The sequence below is a fragment of the Malaclemys terrapin genome, chromosome 7, assembly GCF_027887155.1.
Source record: "Malaclemys terrapin pileata isolate rMalTer1 chromosome 7, rMalTer1.hap1, whole genome shotgun sequence".
Taxonomy (NCBI): domain Eukaryota; kingdom Metazoa; phylum Chordata; order Testudines; family Emydidae; genus Malaclemys; species Malaclemys terrapin.
The window spans coordinates 122924374-122945805 of NC_071511.1; the positions used below are offsets into that span (position 1 = coordinate 122924374).

At 48.9% G+C, this 21432-nt stretch overlaps 1 protein-coding gene across 4 annotated transcripts in view; it reads left to right on the forward strand.

Moving 5' to 3' along the window:
* SH3PXD2A (SH3 and PX domains 2A) overlaps window positions 1-21432 on the forward strand; it is a 394601-nt gene that overhangs the window by 237498 nt on the left and 135671 nt on the right. For 3 of the 4 annotated variants that reach the window (XM_054036174.1, XM_054036176.1, XM_054036175.1), the window contains exon 6: window positions 19996-20024. In XM_054036174.1, the coding sequence (XP_053892149.1) occupies window positions 19996-20024 (29 nt within the window). Of the gene's footprint in view, window positions 1-19854; window positions 20025-21432 lie in introns of those variants that run through there. The other variant, XM_054036179.1, reaches the window with a different exon arrangement.

The window sequence follows — 21432 nt, forward strand, 5'->3', positions numbered from 1 at the left end:
GGTCCGTTAACTCAGGCTCGCCGGGCTTCAGGGCTAAAAACCTGCTGGGTAGATGTTTGGGTTTGAGGTAGTCTAGGACCCAGTGAGGGTGGAGGGACCCACAGCTTAGGTTCCAGCCCAATCCTGAACGGCTACACAGCAATTTGTAGCCCTGCAGCCCAAGCCCCGCCAGCCCGGCTTAGCTGACCCGGGTCATCCGCGGCCGTGCTGTGGGGCTTTTATCCCTGTACAGACTTACCCTTAAAATGCCTGAGAAGAAACCAAAAACACCCTGCCAGACACCATACAATATGTCACCATGAGGCAATTTAAAATCATGTGACACAGTACATAGCATTTTCTCCGCTTTGCCGGGCTTTCTCAGACTCATGGGGCCTGGACAGTGTCTGGAAAGGCCGATCACTCTTCTGTTACTTTGTTCATTTATAGTCTTTAAAAGTGGCAGCCTGGGATTCCTGCTGAGATCCCCCCACGTGCTCATTCCAGCCCCAGCTATTCATCTCACAGGGCCACAGGCTTTCCCTTGCAGTGACCCGTGGTGCCACTGAGTGCAGGGAGACGGGCTGCCTGTGGGGCCAGCTGCCAGGGAGGAGGTGGCACACAGGAGTTGGCCATGGCACCTGGTAGCCTTGGGGCCTTGCAGGCAGGGCTGTGAGGGGGAAGGAGTGGGGGGAAGGGAGACTCAAGGAGGTTGGGGGTTTATGGAGAAGCAGGGGCAGAAGGGGTGATGCTGGTTCAGGATCGCACCCAAATGGGCCCCCAGGGCTCCAGGCTCCCACTGCTTCTCAACAGCCTGCTCACCTCTGCCTCACAGTCAGACTGCCCCATGCTCCTCCTCCCCCAGGCCCGGCTGCCCCTGATTCTTGCCACTGACTGCCTCAGTTTCCCCAGTTGCCCTGGCCCTGCACGGAAAGAGAGACGGCCTACAGCTGCCCTCTAGGGGTCGCCAGGCACTGCTTGCCACTGGTGACAAATGCCCCACGTGCAGCAGCCCGAAGGCAGCTCTGGGGCTAAAGGTACGACTGCAGGAGTATAAGTAGCAGTGTAGATGGTGAAACATGGCTTAGGAGAGTAGAGTAGAGTACAGACACACCTGAACCCCCAGGCTATGTACCCTATGTGGGGTCTACACACCTAGACAATGCTTCCCACATCCATACTGCAGTGTCGTTTCCTGCTGCCTCCCAGCTGCCAGAACCGTTCACAACCGTGTACAGCTACGCACCATGGTGTGGATGCAGCCTGCCTTTCATTGCGGCCTGAAGCTACACATACCTGACACACTGCCACCAGTGTAGACACAGCCTAAGTGTGTGAGGGGGGAGCAGTGAACTCCTTGTGCTGTTGAATCTGCTGGCCAGCCCGAAAAGCATTCCGGTGTTTTGGGGGGTTTAATCCCCTCTTTCTTGTTTCCACCAGTGAAATCAGGAAGGCCAAATCACACTTGGAGTTGCAGCTAGCAAGAGATGTTAAGAGTAACAAGAAGGGTTTCTTCAGGTATGTTAGCAACAAGAAGAAAATCAAGAAAAGTGTGGGCCCTTTACTGAATGAGGGAGGCAACCTAGTGACCGAGGATGTGGAAAAAGCTAATGTACTCAATGCTTTTTTTGCCTCTGTCTTCACGAACAAGGTCAGCTCCCAGACTGCTGCACTGGGCAGCACAATATGGGGAGAAGGTGACCAGCCCTCTGTGAAGAAAGAAGTGGTTCGGGACTATTTAGAAAAACTGGACGTGCACAAGTCCATGGGGCTGGATGCGCTGCATCCGAGGGTGCTAAAGGAGTTGGCGGAGAGATTGCAGAGCCATTAGCCATTATTTTTGAAAACTCATGGCGATCGGGGGAGGTCCCGGATGACTGGAAAAAGGCTAATGTAGTGCCCATCTTTAAAAAAGGGAAGGAGGAGGATCCGGGGAACTACAGGCCAGTCAGCCTCACCTCAGTCCCTGGAAAAATCACGGAGCAGGTCCTCAAGGAATCAATTATGAAACACTTAGAGGAGAGAAAAGTGATCAGGAACAGTCAGCATGGATTCACCAAGGGGAAGTCGTGCCTGACTAACCTAATTGCCTTCTATGATGAGATAACTGGCTCTGTTGATGAGGGGAAAGCACTGGATGTGTTATTCCTTGACTTTAGCAAAGCTTTTGATACGGTTTCCCACAGTATTCTTGCCGCCAAGTTAAAGAAGTATGGGCTGGATAAATGGACTGTAAGGTGGATAGAAAGCTGGCTAGATTGTCGGGCTCAACGGGTAGTGATCAATGGCTCCATGTATAGTTGGCAGCCGGTTTCAAGCGGAGTGCCCCAAGGGTCGGTCCCGGGGCCGGTTTTGTTTAATATCTTTATTAATGATCTGGGAGGTTGGTGTGGACTGCACTCTCAGCAAGTTTGCAGATGACACTAAACTAGGAGGCGTGGTAGATACACTAGAGGGTAGGGATCGGATACAGAGGGACCTAGACAAATTAGAGGATTGAGCCAAAAAAAAATCTGATGAGGTTTAACAAGGACAAGTGCAGAGTCCTGCACTTAGGACGGAAGAATCCCACGCACTGTTACAGACTAGGGACCGAATGGCTAGGTAGCAGTTCTGCAGAAAAGGACCTAGGGGTCACAGTGGACGAGAAGCTGGATATGAGTCAACAGTGTGCCCTTGTTGCCAAGAAGGCTAACGGCATTTTGGGCTGTATAAGTAAGGGCATTGCCAGCAGATTGAGGAACGTGATCGTTCCCCTTTATTCGACATTGGTGAGGCCTCATCTGGAGCACTGTGTCCAGTTTTGGGCCCCACACTACAAGAAGGATGTGGAAAAATTGGAAAGAGTTCAGCGGAGGGCAACAAAAATGATTAGGGGTCTGGAGCACATGACTTATGAGGAGAGGCTGAGGGAACTGGGATTGTTTAGTCTCCAGAAGAGAAGAATGAGGGGGGATTTGATAGCAGCCTTCAACTACCTGAAGGCGGGTTCCAAAGAGGATGGAGCTCAGCTGTTCTCAGTGGTGGCAGATGACAGAACAAGGAGTAATGGTCTCAAGTTGCAGTGTGGGAGGTCTAGGTTGGATATTAGGAAACACTATTTCACTAGGAGGGTGGTGAAGCACTGGAATGGGTTACCTAGGGAGGTGGTGGAGTCTCCTTCCTTGTAGGTTTTTAAGGCCCGGCTTGACAAAGCCCTGGCTGGGATGATTTAGTTGGGAATTGGTCCTACTTTGAGCAGGGGGTTGGACTAGATACCTTCTGAGGTCCCTTCCAACCCTGATATTCTATGATTCTATGATTCTAAGGTAGAAGGAAGAGGAGAAAAGGAGAGTGGGAAATAAAATTGAGGTTTTTTGGTTTTCATTTAATTGAACACCTGAAAATTCCTGCAAAACTTTTGGAATGAAACTGATGTTTTTCATTTCTTTTGACATTTTGCACAGAAAATGCCTGCCTTTTTCCAGCCTGCCCTAATGTTTGTGCAGCTTAGTATCCTAGTATTTCATTAATATAGGGTTACCATACGTCCGGATTTTCCCGGACATGTCCGGCTTTTGGGGGCTCAAATCCCCGTCCGGGGGGAAATCCCCAAAAGCCGGGCATGTCCGGGAAAATCGGGAGGGAGGAAGGGAGGGCTCGGCGGGGCCTCTTTGGCCGGGGCCAGTGCGGGGCCGGGGGCATGGTGCCGGGCCGGGCGCGCGGTGCCGGGCCGGGCTGGGTGCGGGGCCGGGCGGGGAGCCGGGGGCCGGGCCCGCGGGGCTGGGAGCCGGGCCGCCGGGGGGTGCGCTGGGAGCCGGGCCGCCGGGGGGTGCGCTGGGAGCCAGGCCGCCGGGGGGTGCGCTGGGAGCCGGGGGGTGCGCTGGGCCGCGGGGCCAGGAGCCGGGCCGGGCCCGCGGGGCTGGGAGCTGGGCCGCCGGGGGGTGCGCTGGGAGCCGGGCCGCCGGGGGGTGCGCTGGGAGCCGGTCCAGGGTCGCGGGGCTGGGAGCCGGTCCAGGGTCGCGGGGCTGGGAGCCGGGCCGCCGGGGGGTGCGCTGGGAGCCGGGCCGCCGGGGGCCAGGAGCCGGTCCGGGGTCGCGGGGTGCGCTGGGCCGGGGGGTGCGCTGGGCCGCGGGGCCGGGATCCGGGGGGTGCGCGGGGCCGGGAGGCCGAGCCGGGCCGGAGCCGGGCCGCCGGGGGGTGCGCCGGGCCGCCGGGGGCCGGCAGTGCTGGGCGGGCCGGGGGTGGTCGGCCGGGGCCGGCACCCCAGGGCCCGAGCCGACCCAGCCTGGGTCGCGCCTCCTCCCCCCACACCCCGCCTTACCTGCTTCAGGCTTCCCGCGAATTAAATGTTCGCGGGAAGCAGGGGAGGGGGCGGAGACTTTGGGGAGGGGGCGGAGTTGGGGCGGGGGCGGGGGCGTGACTGTGGGCGGGGCCGGGGTCCTGTGGAGTGTCCTCCATTCGGAGGCACAAAATATGGTAACCCTAATTAATAGTTGATCTATGTCAGTGATTCTCAAACTTTTGTACTGGTCACCCCTTTCACATAGCAAGCCTCTGAGTGCGCCCCCCCCCCATAAATTAAAAACACTTTTTTATATATTTAACACTATTATAAATGCTGGAGGCAAAGCTGGGTTTGGGGTGGAGGCTGACAGCTCGCGACCCCCTGAGGGTCCCGACCCCCAGTTTGAGAACTCCTATGTGAATGTTTCAGAGTAACAGCCGTGTTAGTCTGTATCCGCAAAAAGAAGAACAGGAGTACTTGTGGCACCTTAGAGACTAACAAATTTATTAGAGCATAAGCTTTCGTGGACTACAGCCCACTTCTTCGGATGCATATAGAATGGAACATATAATGAGGAGATATATATACACACATACAGAGAGCATAAACAGGTGGGAGTTGTCTTACTAACTCTGAGAGGCCAATTAATTAAGAGAAAAAAAAAGATCAAGTGACTCTCCTGGAGGAAGACTTGGAATTAAGTGCTCAGCGTTCCACACAGATATATGGCACTGGGGCACAATGAAAGAGCCCGGCCTCACAAGCCATCCCAGCCAGCAGTGAGAGAGGGCTCTGTAGAACCAGGAGGCTTTGGGAATTTTGTGACAGTCAATTAAAGCCATGTGATCCCTCTCCTGTACGGGTCACCCAGCACTAGGAAATACAACATGGATGTTTACAGCAGGCTTTTTCCTGGAAAGAGGCAGTACGAAAACAAGGTCTTGCCTAAGAATCACATCCCCATCTGTTTCTGCTTTGCCCTGTTTATCCCATCCCATGGTGAGTTTCTCCACAGGAGATCAAAACGTATTTACCTCACCAAGGGCCCCACTTCTGCAAGGTATTGAGTGCCTCCTGAAAGCCGACCTCCCAGCTGTCCCTTATGAGAGCGCCAAATTTACCTCCGTCCCACAGTGGGCAAGGACGTGTCGCTTTGTTACTGTAAATTATTTATAGCAGAAATACTAAATGTTAAAAACAAGGCCATGACATTAATCATTGTAATGCTCTCAAAGCTGCTGCTTTTCCGGTTGTGCCCTTCACATGGGGTCTTCAATATTTGAACACATGCACGCACATGCACACAGTCTATATAAAAATATGCATCTTATTACTATTACAATCGACTTCCTGGATGTTAGAGAGACAAGGTGGGGGAGGTGATATCTTTTATTGGACCAACTTCTGTTGGTGAGAGAGATGAGCTTTTAAGCTTACCCAGCGCTCTTCTTAAAGCTTGTCTCTCTCATTAACAGAAGTTGGTCCACTAAAAGACAGTACCTCACCCACCTTGTCTCTCTCTAATATCCTGGAACCAACACAGCTACAAGACCACTGCATACATTACTGGATGTTAGCACGGTAAATTAATGTGGAACTTTATAAATAACTTTGGCCAATAACCTCTCATAGAAATCTTAATAATCTGGTAAAAAAAAAAGTAATAGGGCTGACAAAGGAGGTGCTGTCGTCATCATGAATAAATTGGAATATGACCAGGAGGCTGCTAGACAGCTCTCTAACACCACATTCTACAGGCCATTATCCTCTGATCCCACTGAAGATTACCTAAAGAAACTACACCATCTGCTAAAAAAACTCCCTGACAAAGCACAGGAACAAATCCGTACAGACACATGCCTAGAACCCCGACCAGGGGTATTCTATTTGCTACCCAAGATCCATAAACCTGGATATCCTGGACGCCCCATCATCTCAGGCATTGGCACCCTAACATCAGGCTTGTCTGGTTATGTAGACTCTGTCCTAAGACCCTACGCTACCAGCACTCCCAGCTATCTTCGAGACACCACTGACTTCCTGAGGAAACTACAATCCATCGGTGATCTTCCAGAAAACACCATCCTGGCCACTATGGACGTAGAAGCCCTCTACACCAATATTCCACACAAAGATGGACTACAAGCTATCAGGAACAGTATCCCTGATAATGTCACAGCTAACCTGGTGGCTGAACTTTGTGATTTTGTCCTCACCCACAACTATTTCACATTTGGGGACAATATATACCTTCAAGTCAGCGGCACTGCTATGGGTACCCGCATGGCCCCACAATATGCCAACATTTTTATGGCTGACTTAGAACAACGCTTCCTTAGCTCTCGTCCCCTAACGCCCCTACTCTACTTGCGCTACATTGATGACATCTTCATCATCTGGACCCATGGAAAAGAAGCCCTTGAGGAATTTCACCATGATTTCAATAATTTCCATCCCACCATCAACCTCAGCCTAGATCAATCCACACAAGCGGTCCATTTCCTGGACACTACTGTGCTAATAAGCGATGGTCACATCAATACCACCCTATACCGGAAACCTACTGACCGCTACACTTACCTACATGCCTCCAGCTTCCATCCAGGACACACCACACGATCCATTGTCTACAGCCAAGCTCTAAGATATAACCGCATTTGCTCCAATCCCTCCGATAGAGACAAGCACCTACAAGATCTCTATCAAGCATTCTTAAAACTACAATACCCACCTGCTGAAGTGAAAAAACAGATTGACAGAGCCAGACGAGTACCCAGAAGTCACCTCTTACAAGACAGGCCCAACAAAGAAAATAACAGAACACCACTAGCTGTCACCTTCAGCCCCCAACTAAAGCCTCTCCAGCGCATCATCAGAGATCTACAACCTATCCTGAAAGATGATCCTTTACTCTCACAGATCTTGGGAGACAGACCTGTCCTCGCTTACAGACAACCCCCCAACCTAAAGCAAATACTCACCAGCAACCACACATCACTGAACAAAACCACTAACCCAGGAACCTATCCTTGTAACAAACCCCGATGCCAACTCTGTCCACATATCTATTCAAGTGACATCATCATAGGACCTAATCACATCAGCCATACCATCAGGGGCTCGTTCACCTGCACATCTACCAATGTGATCTATGCCATCATGTGCCAGCAATGCCCCTCTGCCATGTACATTGGCCAAACCGGACAGTCTCTACGCAAAAGAATTAATGGACACAAATCTGACATCAGGAATCAAAATACTCAAAAACCAGTGGGAGAACACTTTAACCTGTCTGGTCATTCAGTGACAGACCTGCGGGTGGCTATATTACAACAGAAAAACTTCAAAAACAGACTCCAAAGAGAGACTGCAGAGCTAGAATTGATATGCAAACTAGACACAATTAACTCCGGTTTGAATAAGGACTGGGAATGGCTGAGCCATTACAAACGTTGACTATCTCCCCTTGTAAGTACTCTCACACTTCTTATCACACTGTCTGTACTCGGCTAGCTTGATTATCACTTCAAAAGTTTTTTTTGTTTTTTTTTTTTTCTCTTAATTAATTGGCCTCTCAGAGTTAGTAAGACAACTCCCACCTGTTTATGCTCTCTGTATGTGTGTATATATATCTCCTCATTATATGTTCCATTCTATATGCATCCGAAGAAGTGGGCTGTAGTCCACGAAAGCTTATGCTCTAATAAATTTGTTAGTCTCTAAGGTGCCACAAGTACTCCTGTTCTTCTTTATGTGAATGTTGCCTCTCGCACAATGGAAGGTGGGACCTGAGCTGATTTGCCTTTTGACATCCCCTACGCTATGCATTTGACTAAATGCAGGTTAAAGTGCAGAGCCGGCATGCATGAGATCTGGCTTCCTGGCTCTGCCTCTGGCTTGCTGTGTGACCTTGGCCCCATCACTGAACGTGTTTTAATCTCCCCATCAATAAAATGGTGATAAAATGTCTCACTTTTGTTGAATGTGCACTGATAGTTGTTGAGTCCACCCAGACCTTTTCTAAATGATGCCTCTTTCTTAACAAACTGGGTGTTTGCTCACTTGAACATCTTTCAAAATATAAATACATATTTCAGCTTAAATGGACAGAAGAGACTCAGTATCCATTAGGAAAATATACCGTATAGCTTGTATCCTGCCGGATGCTGGATGTGGCGTATGGGACAATCGGGAATGGTGAAGTATTTACTTAAATTGCTAGTTTCTACTGCACTGAGGAAGTCAAAGGCACTGAGGGCATTATAGCATTTGTTGGTAATTTCCGAAGTACAGTAGCATTTTGAGATGAGAGCCCTTCTCCTGTAGTTTGTACATGCAGAAAAATCACTTAGTAACATAAATCAGGCTTAAATTGCTTTTAAGGGCTCATGGAGTCTCTCTAAAGGAGGCAAGATGAGGAAACCTTTCCCCCAGAGCACTATAGGTTCTCCCCTTTGTAAGTCCCATTAAGGTTTGATCAAAGACCTTTATAGGCTTTTCATTATGGCCTGGTTATATATAGTTGAAATTCAACAGTGGCTTTTACCATCATCCCAAAAATCTAACAATAGGTGAACTTAAGCAAGAATCCACCCAACAAAGAGAACAACTTAAGCACGAGGAATAATGTAGGTTGTTCTAACCCAGCAATGCCTGATTTTTTCAGCCTGAGGACCTATGCCTATGTATCCCATGACCGACTCACTCCTCGGGGTGTCATTTCCATGACGTTTCAATGGACCTTTTTTTATAATCCCAGCAGCACCATCTCTGGGCTCTGCTTGAGGGATGAACGTATTTCTTCCGGAAAGGTCAGGATGCCACAATCAGTACTCGAGGGCAGATTCCTGCCCTGTTTTTTGTGCTGTGCTGCCTGAGGCAGTGCAAAGAGAACACAAGCCTGCTGAGGATTGCCCTGGAGTGGGGGAGTCGCTATGCCTGCCTCCCCACAGCTCCTATGCCTGCCTGCCCACAGAACATGGTGCGGGGGGCGGGGGTGGGTCAGGCATGACTGGAGCAGGTTGGACTCTGGCTATCCCCAGCTGGCGTGGTGCTTTGTAGGCAATAGCCTGTTTGTGCAAAGTAGAGCAGCCCCTAGGCTGCTCTACACTGGGCTGGGGCCGAGAATCAGGAAGCTGTCACTGTTTCACAGCTTCTCCTCCTTCCCCCCTCCTGGGCCTCCCTTTTGGGGAGGGAATTATCCTTTGCTAGATCCTCCTCTCATCTCAGGCAAAGCCAATTCAGCTTCTGTCCTGCTATAACTGGAGCAAACACAGGGAAGCAGACAGCTGAGCAGAACTAATCTCCTCCCTTCAGGGGCGATGGATTTTAATCAAGGTGATTTATATGAGTGATTTTAATCATCAGTTTTAATCAACTTTTTCATTTGTACTTCCGTTATTTTCTAAAGAAAGGCGCATTCACATCCGCTAATATAATCATTAAAGCTTCTTGATTTATAACTAAATAGAGTCTTTACACTAGATTCGGTACATATTTTTGCTACCTAGGCGGGTATGGTATACCTGTCTACATTTATTTAAGCAATTATATAGCTTAATATTTTCAGATTCCTATGAATTAGTTAAGCATTTTTAGGATGTTTGAAAGTGGTGAATGATATATTGCTTAGTTACTAGATAATTAACTTTTTGCTTATGATTTGTATCAGATTGAATTAGAATGGTAACTGGAATTTAACGAAACACACGAAAAAAATGTATTAAACAAAATAAGCCTTTAAAACAGTGCATGACCTATTGTGCCATATTTAGAAAGCTTAACCTCAAAAATGAGATATTTTTCCCAGTTCTTTATATCTAGAAAAGCCGCTTTTAACGCAACATTTTTGACAGAGGCTCATGGATTCAGCATATTTATTTTTTATGTAAACGTTCGAAGAGATTACACTACAGTTAGGCCTAACGTATTTTGTATTAAATTCAGCTGTCCTTGTTTAAATAGACCCACTCTAATTTAAATAACAAATCAAGAACATCCCATTTAAATACAAAGGAACCACCTGGAAGATAACAAGCCGGGGTGCTGCTGAGCAGCTGAACGCCCTTGTCCTGCCCCCTTCTCTGAGGCCCCGCCCCTAGCCCCCCCTCTTTGAGGCTCCGCCCCTGCTCACTGCATCCCCTCCCTCCATTGCGCTCTCCCCCACCCTTGCTCACTTGGTCAATTTAACCGGGCTGGGGCAGGGAGTTGGGGTGCGGGAGGGGGTGAAGGCTCCGTCTGGTGGTTTGGGCTCTGGGGTGGGGATGGGGATGAGGGGGTGCAGGGATGGGGTTTGGGGCGCAAGAAGCAGCTCTGGGCCGCAGCTGAGGAGTTTGGAGTGCGGGAGGGGGCTCAGGGCTGGGGCAGGGGGTTGGGGTGCGGGAGGGGGTGTGGGGTGCAGGCTCTGGGAGGGAGTTTGGGTGCGGGAGGGGCCTCAGGGCTGGGGCAGGGGGTTGGGGTGCAGAGGGGGGGTGTGGGGTGCAGGCTCTGGGAGGGAGTTTGGGTGCGGGAGGGGGCTCAGGGCTGGGGCAGGGGGTTGGGGTGCAGGAGGGGGTGTGAGGTACAGGCTCTGGGAGGGAGTTTGGGTGCGGGAGAGGGCTCAGGGCTGCGGCATGGGGTTGGGCTGCAGGGTGCAGGAGGGAGTTTGGGTGCGGAAGGGGACTCAGGGCTGGGGTGGGGGGTTGGGGTGTGGGAGGCAGTTTGGGTTGTGGGCTCCAGGTGGCACTTACCTCAGGAAGTGGCTCCCGGAAGTGGCCGGCATGTCCCTCTGGCTCCTAGACGCAGGGGCGGCCAGGGAAGCTGCGCTGCCCCTGTCTGCAGGCACTACCTCTGCAGCTCCAATTGGCTACTGTTTTTGCAGTGCACAGAGCCCCTCTGGCCACCCCAGCGCCAAGGAGCTGATGGGACATGCCGGCCACTTCCGGGAGCCGTGCAAAGCCGGCCACTACGGCCAACTGGACTTTTAGTTGACCGGAGCCCTCAGGGTCCCTTTTCGACCAGGCATTCCGGTCGAAAACCAGACGCCTGGCAATCCTACTCCTGAGACAGCAGATATATTGGCCCCATATAATGATTCTGCTGATTCAAACACTTCTGTTTCAAAATGGCAGGGCACGGCTCCGGGACCACATTTTCAACTCCTAATCAAATCCAAATTTTCTTCTTAACGTCGCCACCCTGGAGGCTCACAGTTTAGAGCCTTAAGTTCTACAAGCGGCCCCCAGGTCAATGGTTGGACACAGCTATTATACCATAACTAGAATGCCAGCTGCAAACTTGTGAAATCAAAAAAGACCAAATGAAAATCAAGCAAAAAATTCAAAACACTTGCTGCCCTATTACTTTTTTTTTTACCAGATTATTAAGATTTCTATGAGAGGTTATTGGCCAAAGTTATTTATAAAGTTCCACATTAATTTACCGTGCTAACATCCAGTAATGTATGCAGTGGTCTTGTAGCTGTGTTGGTTCCAGGATATTAGAGAGAGACAAGGTGGGTGAGGTACTGTCTTTTAGTGGACCAACTTCTGTTAATGAGAGAGACAAGCTTTAAGAAGAGCGCTGGGTAAGCTTAAAAGCTCATCTCTCTCACCAACAGAAGTTGGTCCAATAAAAGATATCACCTCCCCCACCTTGTCTCTCTAACATCCAGGAAGTCGATTGTAATAGTAATAAGATGCATATTTTTATATAGACTGTGTGCATGTGCGTGCATGTGTTCAAATATTGAAGACCCCATGTGAAGGGCACAACCGGAAAAGCAGCAGCTTTGAGAGCATTACAATGATTAATGTCATGGCCTTGTTTTTAACATTTAGTATTTCTGCTATAAATAATTTACAGTAACAAAGCGACACGTCCTTGCCCACTGTGGGACGGAGGTAAATTTGGCGCTCTCATAAGGGACAGCTGGGAGGTCGGCTTTCAGGAGGCACTCAATACCTTGCAGAAGTGGGGCCCTTGGTGAGGTAAATACGTTTTGATCTCCTGTGGAGAAACTCACCATGGGATGGGATAAACAGGGCAAAGCAGAAACAGATGGGGATGTGATTCTTAGGCAAGACCTTGTTTTCGTACTGCCTCTTTCCAGGAAAAAGCCTGCTGTAAACATCCATGTTGTATTTCCTAGTGCTGGGTGACCCGTACAGGAGAGGGATCACATGGCTTTAATTGACTGTCACAAAATTCCCAAAGCCTCCTGGTTCTACAGAGCCCTCTCTCACTGCTGGCTGGGATGGCTTGTGAGGCCGGGCTCTTTCATTGTGCCCCAGTGCCATATATCTGTGTGGAACGCTGAGCACTTAATTCCAAGTCTTCCTCCAGGAGAGTCACTTGATCTTAATAAAATAAAATGAAAATAAGTAGAGCAAGTGGCCGTTCTGAATTTCTTCATACTGGGCTAAATCATGAAGTGCTTACCCAGAACCCAGTCACACCCTCACTGTGGAAGCATTTGTTGTAGGAAATCTCTGAGGTTTCCTAGTTCTTTTGGGGATGGAGGAGGAAGGGTTCTCTCTCTCTCTCTCTCTCTCTCTCTCTCACACACACACACACACACACACACACACATGTAACAGCCATCCCTCAAACCTGTGGCTGTTTGCCCCTCTGTGACCCCTGCTTCCCCTGATTCTTGCTCCTGGAAGTACAGGCAAGGTCCCACAGTTCGTGGCTGATCTGGGGATCCCCTCAGAACTGGGACAGGATGGGGACAATGTGTGTCACTTGCCACAAACCACCACTTACACACAGATCCCTGGACCTGGAGAATCTGGAGGAAAGAGCCATGGTTCTCAACCTGGGGTACATGTGCCCCTGGGGGTACGCAGAGGTCTTTCAGGGGGTACATCCACTCATGTCGATATTTGCCTAGTTTTACAACAGGCTGCATAAAAAGCACTAGTGAAGTCAGTACGAACTAACATTTCATACAATGACTTGTTTATACTGCTCTATATACTATACACTGAAATGTAAGTACAATAATTATAGTCCTATTGGTTTATTTTACAAATATATGGTAACAATGAGAAAATCTGCAATTTTTCAGGAATAGCATCCTGTGACATTTTTGTATTTTTATGTCTGATTTTGTATCCAAGTAGTTTTTAAGTGAGGTGAAACTTGGGGGTACACAAGACAAATGAGACTCCTGAAAGGGGTACAGTAGTCAAGAAAGGTTGAGAGCCACTGAGGTAGAGAGTACACTGCCCCAGGAGTGTCGGAGCCCTTTTCCTCCTCTTCTGAGTGAGAGAGGGGTAGCCATGTTTGGAGGCTCCCCTGATCCATGTGTTATCTTGGAGGTACAGTTGGTCCCCAAGTTTGTAATTCGCCTTTAATGGGCAGAACTTGGGTTGATTTCACCCTGTTAGCTTCAATGAGTAAGGCTGGAGTCAAATTTGTCCCAGTGAGCGTAATGGAGCAACAACTGTGATACTACAGAGTCAGAAACCACTTGTAGCCATGCCAAAAATGTGTGGTAAATAAGCCTGTGCTAGTTTGTCCCATGCCAGCATTTGAGTAATACTATGAAGATAACAGAGAGATGACAGAAAGGCAAGATCACCTCTTCAGTGGTGCCTCCTTTCTCTTATGAAGCTGATTACACAATGTTGCCTTAACACTCTTAGCGGCAAACGAGGATTTCAGGCCAACAAGAAATCCCTGTGTCTGAAGTCAGGTCACCAGACTTTTTCTCCCCCCTCAAGTACTTTTTTGCTTGCGGCAAGGAATTCTGGACTCTTAGACGTCTCAATATCATCACAATGGGGGCCATTCTGAGACTACTGAAAGCTGGACCTCTGTTCAGAAAGGACAGATTCATGTTCAAGAGGGTCCACAATGCAACAATTTATATCAAGAAATGAATAAGATGCTTTAAAAAAAAAAGCCTTCATCTGTTTATTTGTCTTGGGGAGAGGGGGAAGCGGTCAAATGTGCTCTTTATGATTTGTTAACTCTGTATCTTGAGGTACAAAATAGCGTAATGAACCGAGAGAGGCGAAATGTGTCAGAGTGCGCTCCGCCGCCTGATGGACAGAATTTGAATTGCTCAACTGTGTATCATAAACTGTCTACCTCTAAAAGCTAATGGAAATCCCTCTTTAGCTGAAGTGATAGGTAGGACCTTCGCTTTCAGAGCAGGACGGTTATGAGCTTTACCCCATTCTCTCATTGAAATTCCAACTGGGCAAGGATTAAAGCAGGGGTTCTCAAACTGGGGGTTGGAACCCTTCAGGGGGTCATGAGGTGATAACATGGGAGGTTGCGAGCTGTCAGTCTCCACTCCAAACCCCGTTTTGTCTCCAGCATTTATAATGGTGTTAAATACATAAAAAACTGTTTTTAATTTATAAGGGGGGTCACACTCAGAGGCTTGCTATGTGAAAGGGGTCACCAGTACAAAAGTGTGAGAGCCACTGGATTAAAGTAAAGCAAAAATTGAGACATTCTTATGTGACAGTGGAGCCCTGATTGTAACAAGGACTCCTACGTATGACTATAATACAGTCAGTATGTAGTGGTAGTCCTAGGGGCAGTGGATTGGGAATCATGCTTTGTCTAAAAAGCCCCAGAGTGAATGTCAGTTTGGCTCTTGAATAAAATCAGTAAGGAACAGCTCAAGTTTTAAGGCACGTTCTTAAGGCGAAGATGGTGACACTGTAAAGAGTGGGAGAGAGGTATTTTGGTGTATTGTGTTTTTTTTTTAAATGTCAGAATCTGATGTCAATAGCATTGAGAAAATGGTTCTAAGAACTGCAACAATGGTTGATAATCCAATATGCAAACCATCTCAACCTTCAGAAGGGGGAAGTTATTGTTCCTGTTACTAAGTTACTGAATGGAGCTCAGTGGTTTTGGCGGTCTGCCAGTTCATAGGAAATTGAATGATAGTTGGAGTGGTTTATTTGAAATGACATCCATCCTATAGTGCCAGTGACTCCCCACAGCCTCAAAGACTCATAGGAATTGAGGAGCATGGGAACATAGAGGCCTACAACATATTTAAACAAGCCTTGGCAAAAGCCAGCAAATGCGAACTGATTTTAATTTATGTATTCATGTATTAAATGCTCTGGAGGCTACAGATTAACTTCCTCAACTTGGTGTCTGCCGCTGTTTCACCTCCTTTGGAAATAGAGATGACAAACACCGCTAAATGGATTGGAAGATTGTTTACTTTCCCTGTAGCTTCTGTTTCTGCTGATGAAATACCTGGTCTGTCACTTCCCACAGCAATACTCATAGTGAATTAGGAGCTATTAGGAAAGGGATAGATAATACGACAAAAAATATAATAATGCCCGTATATAAATTCATGATATGCCCACACCTTGAATACTGTGTGCAGTTCTGGTCACCCCATCTCAAAAAAGATATATTAGAATTGGAAAAGGTACAAAGAAAGGCAACCAAAATTATTAGGGGTATGGAACAGCTTCCAAACATGGAGAGATTAAAAAGACTGGAACTGTTCATTTTAGAAAAGAGACAACTAAGGGGCGGGGATATGATAGAGGTCTAGAAAATCATAACTGGTGTGGAGAAAGTGAATAAGGAAGTGTTATTTACTCCTTTACCTAACACAAGAACTAGGTGTCCCCCGATGAAATTAATAGGCAGCAGGTTTAAAACTAACATAAGGAACTACTGCTTCATACAACGCACAGTCACCCTGCCAGGGGATGTTGTGAAGGCCCGAAGTATAACTGGGAGATAAGTTCATTGAGGACAGGTCCATCAATGGCTATTAGCCAAGACGGTCAGGGATGCAACCCCATGCTCTGGGTGTCACTAGACCGCCGAGTACCAGAGGCTGGGACTGGACAATGGGATGGATCACTCAATAACTCTACTGTTCTGTTCATTCCCTCTGAAGCGTCTGGCACTGGCCACTGTCAGAAGACAGGATATTGGCCTAAATGGACCATTGCATGGGCATTCTTACGTTCTTAATTATGGCAGCTATTCCCTGCACCTCACACTTTACGGATGCTATTTTCTCTGGTCGTGGAATAACATCAGGGTCACAAATCTGTACTAAATGAATAAAAGCTGTGCCTTCTTTTACTGATTCCAAGGGTATGTCTACACAGCCCTCAGCAGTGAGCTGCCCACCCTGGGTCACTTGACTTGGGCTAATGGGGCTTGTGCTAGCACTCCAAGAATAACTGTGTAGACCAGTGGTTCTCAAACTAGGGCCGCCACTTGTTCAGGGAAAGCCCTTGGTGGGCCGGGCCGGTTTGTTTACCTGCCGTGTCCGCAGGTTCGGCCGATCGCGGCTCCCACTGGCCGCGATTCGCCGCTCCAGGCCAAGGGGGGGGTGCGGGAAGTGGCACTGGCTGAGGGATGTGCTGGCCGCCCTTCCTGCAAATCTGCCTCCGGTATGAAAGTCCCTCCAAGAGATCCATACAGGGTCTGCCTCCGAAGCTCCTCATTGGCACAGCTCAGGGGATGCAGCTTAGAAGAACAGGGTGCAGTGGTGGCCCAAAAGGAACTCTAATTGACAGTTGCTGTCCACAGATTCCCCTGGAGCTAATCTGGACCCCAGGATAGATGGAGTGCGTAGTACCACTGCCCCACAGTAGGACAATGGGCACTTGTGGGAATTCCTGGGGGTAGGGGTGGGATATATGGCATATATGGACTATACCATTCAGAACCAAGGATTCCGGACTCGAGGTCGGCAAAACTTTCAGAACCAAAAGGAAAGATACTTGGAATTCAGATTTTTTCACCTTTTAGTTAATGACTCATGAAAAATGTGTAAACATTTTGTGCAACCCCAGCCTTTGTGTCCTGTGCCCCCCTCTGTGCTCAATCCACAGAGTGTGAATCTGTTCAAACTCTCTGCTTGTGAGCCTGGCTGTTTGGTTTGTGCTGTGGAGACTTCCCTGTGTAACTCTGAGGAAGCTCTGATTCAGTGCCTGCACGGCAGTCGTCAGCTTTGCACACCGAGAACGGAGTACAGTGGTGGCCCAAGAGTAACTCTAACTTATAGGAGCTGCCCACAACTTCCCAGAGAGTGTATTTATTTACCATTTGCATATTCGCCGAGCCAAGCAGTAGCATTCCTAGTGGTCAAGTGGAGCTCTCGGAGCCCACTGCTGAATTTGGTTAGCGGGCACTCCTTGACAATGCGTATCATTGTTTGATCTGTGCTGCAGCTGCAGCTTGGATTGTCTCAAAGACCCCAATGGTGCTGGTTGGCTGCACAGAGGCCTCCCTCAGTCCAGAATCGGTAAAGAAGGGCCCACTGTCAAAACGGGGCGGGCGAGTAGTAGGGTCTGTGATGAGGAACTGATTGGTGGCTGGTGTTAAGCATGAATCTGCGTGCCACAGAGACTCCGCTGTCGCATCCTAGCGTGGCAGCCTTGACCACCGTGGGTGTCGTGATGAAAGATGTGTAGCTGGTAGGCTAAAAAGGTCACTGAATAAAGGCAGGCTTGGGTTGGCATGTGCCTTAGTGGGCAGCCCAGAACAGATGAAGAATATAGTGCTCCAGCCACTGCCCCACAGTATATCCCTGTGACAGTGGGCAAAAAACAATGTTGCTTCTGGGCAAAAACCAGTTCGTTTATGAATGATACAGGCTTCGCCTCAAATACAATTGCAAAAATGACTCATGAGAAAATTGTGTCTCATAGAAATACGTGAGACTGGAAAATTTGAAGGGACCCAAAAAGAAACTGGGATTTTTCTTCTTCTTCACCGGAAGTAAATCCTGGCTATCCAAATGTCATGGGGGTGGATCCAAAACCTTTGGGAAAACTAAATTCATTTCTATGCACATTTCTGATTTTAGGGAGCAGGCCACATTTCAGATTATCTCCCAAATTTTCTGAACTTTGCATAATCGGCGTTGGGATACTTGGTGTTTCTTAGGGTTACCATATCTCATAAATAAAAAAAGAGGACCCTCCACGGGCCCTGGCCCCGCCCATTTCCCCACCCCTAGCCCCGCCCCAACTCCACCCCTTCCCTGCCCTAACTCCACCTCCTCCTCCCTTCCACTCCCAGCCAGGGGGAAAGGGCTGCCCCAGCGCTACCGGCTTCAGGGTTTGCCGGGCAGCCCCCAGACCCTGCGCCCCCAGCTGGTGCTTCCCCAGCGCAGCTGGAGCCCGGGAGGGGAAGCGCCCAGCCGGGGGCGCAGGGTCTGGAGGCTGCCCAGCAAACCGTGAAGCTGGTAGCGCTCGGGCTTTGGGCAGCCCCTATGCCTCCGGACCCTGCGCCCCCAGCCGGGCACTTCCCCTCCCGGGATCCGGCGGCACAGGGTCCGGAGGCACGGGGGCTGCCCGAAGCCCGTAGTGCTCGGGCAGCCCCGCTCTTAAACAGAGCCGAGCTGCCCGAGCGCTACCGGCTTCGGGCAGCCCCTATGCCTCTGGACCCTGTGCCCCCAGCCAGGCACTTCCCCTCCCGGGCTCCGGCGGCGCAGGGTCCGGAGGCACGGGGGAGTGCCCGAAGCCGGTAGCGCTCGGGCAGCCTGGCTCTTAAACAGAGCCGAAGAGGAGCAGAGCCTCCAGCCGCGGCGGCTCTGCTCCTCCCCGACTCTTCGCCGCCGGAGCCTGGGAGGGGAAGTGCCCGGCTGGGGGCGCAGGGTCTGGAGGCACGGGGGTTGCCCGAAGCCGGTAGCGCTCGGGCAGCCCGGCTCTTAAACAGAGCCGAAGAGTCGGGGAGGAGCAGAGCCGCCATTTTCCCGGACATGTTCGGCTTTTTGGCAATTCCCCCCGGACGGGGGTTTGAGTGCCGAAAAGCCGGACATGTCTGGGAAAAAGAGGACGTATGGTAACCCTAGGTGTTTCCCAGCTTTTTTAATGTCCCCATAGAATACACAGTGCTGTACAAGAGACAACAAACAAGGCAGTCGCTGCCCAAAGAGTTGACAAAGATCTCAATCCTCTAGTGGCATCTGTAGCAGGCAACCGCTGGATCTTGACTACACATCCCGTTTCACGGTCAGGGTTTAAGAGACAGATACAGAGAGGACACTGGGAGAGTGGGAAGAAGTAATTACCATAGTAAAATATTTTCCACCCTCATTCTAATTATTCTAAAACATTTTTTTCCAATTTCTCCCAGCTCTGTTCAGCACTTTCTTCCTCTTTTCTGTGATAGCAACTTCTAGCACTTTCACATATTATACTGTAAGCAAAGGCACCAGCTTCCTTTGATTTGTAGCTCCAGAAGAAAAGCCACAGTCTCTATCCTGAAAACAACAAAAAAGGAACTAAGTTTTCCTCTTAAAGAGAAGACAAGTGTTTGACAGAGATAACCAGAAGGGGCTGGGGTTTATGCAGCTGTTAATTAGCATTTGAAATGAAGGGACTGTGAGCAGTGCAAGATATGCCTATAGCAACCACACCTTTGCAGAAAGTGTTTGACTTGCTTTTACCTCTGCAAGGGAATGTAATGGGTTAATTCAGCAACTGGGCATTAAAGAGCTTGATTTAAAGGAGGAAAAATGACACTCTTCTCCCCTGCTTTGCTGGTTGTAGATGGTTTGCTCTGTCTTGGATCACATGGTCCATTGGCCCCCCTAGTGCAGCAGAAGCACCAGCTGCTGCTACTGCTGCTGATCAGGGTGTCTAAGTCTGTGTGTGTCAAATGCCTTGCAGCCTTAGCCTCCAGTTTAAAGGAGGGAAAGCAGACGATGAGCCCTTGAGTCTATGGGTGGGAGTCTGGGAAACACCCTTTTCTTTCCCCGCATTTCAAACACTAACCATGTCGCTCTGTTGTTGCCTATTTTTCAGGGACTATGGATCCTCGAAAAGAAAATCAGGTAAGAGACCAGATTCTCCATATAATGCATGGCTCTGTAGAGAGATTTTTTTTTAAGAACCTTCCATGTACCTCCTGTTGCATGAAATTGTGTGGTGATTTGACTCTTTCCTGCTCAAGATGGTGGGAGACAGAGGCATCAAACAGACTATCTCTGTGCAGAGACAAAACTGTCTTTATATTAAACTGCCTTTGAAACAAAAATGACTAGCCCCCTGCTCATTGCACTTATACAGATCTTTCTCCAGTCCAAAAAGGCAGCTGCCTTAAATTGAAGTCCTCTTTCTGACCGATTTGTACCTGTGCATGATCCAAGCGCTGTCAGGTTTCATTATGGGGGAGTAGAGATACTGTTCTCTTTCAGTTTGAGCCTTATTTTGTGGCCACCCGCCCTGCCAAGTTGCCTTTCCTAAGGGATCCTGCGTTGTGCTTGAAATAGTCTTGCCTTGTGAGTACCTCAGTGTGAGGTACTCTTTGCCCCAAGCTGTGGGGTGTAGACTGGCTCTGGTTGGGGTGTCTGTTTTGTATCCTAGCGGCTGTTACCTTTTTGTAATTCCAGTCTGACACTATAAATGACCCGAGGAAGAGCTGGAAAACTTCTTCTTTTTTGCCAATAGAAACTGGTCTAATAAAAGATATTATCTAACCTAATATAAATCCAATCCTCTTCTTTTTTTTTTTTTCCTCCCTCCCTTATGACCTGCAGTGATAGCTTTTCCAGACACTTTTTCAAACGTGACCTATGATTATGGGTTACTCGGCTCGATTGCCCTAAACTGGAAGTGGTAGGCCTGGCTTGGAGCGTCTGAGCACCCGCAGGGAGTTCTGCGGGTACTACATTACACTTGATATTTTCAGTGCTATATCTCAAACTAGGCACCCCAAATCAGTAGCCATTTCTGGAAATGTTGGCCTGGGTGTGGCTCTTTTTCTTCGAGTGGTATTATGGTAGTTCCGAGTTCCCTACCTACCATGCAGATCCCATGGGAGTAAAAAAGGTCACACTCCTCTTGGAGAATGACATTGCTTGGATTGATTGGTCAGTTAAATTATGAATGATTTATGCTGCACTTCTGCAGTAAACTAATACACTAATGGGCTGCTGCCATCTGGCTCTGCTGTCCTATGGATTCACTGATAGTGCTGTGTGAAACTGGCAGCCTGTTGCCTATGCAGGCCTAGAATGGCCGTATTATTTCGAATCCCTGCTAGGGAATTAAGTGATACCTCATGGTTCCACTGTAACCATGAGGTACTGGCTTGCTGTCATAAATCATAGCATGTGTGTGGCAGTTTTTTATCAAAACTCTACAAAAACTATCTGGGTTATATTGTATCTGAAAACCTCTCCCACTCTAGAATAAAGGCTTATTACATTCAACACCTCTAATGCCCCTTTTAGCAACAAT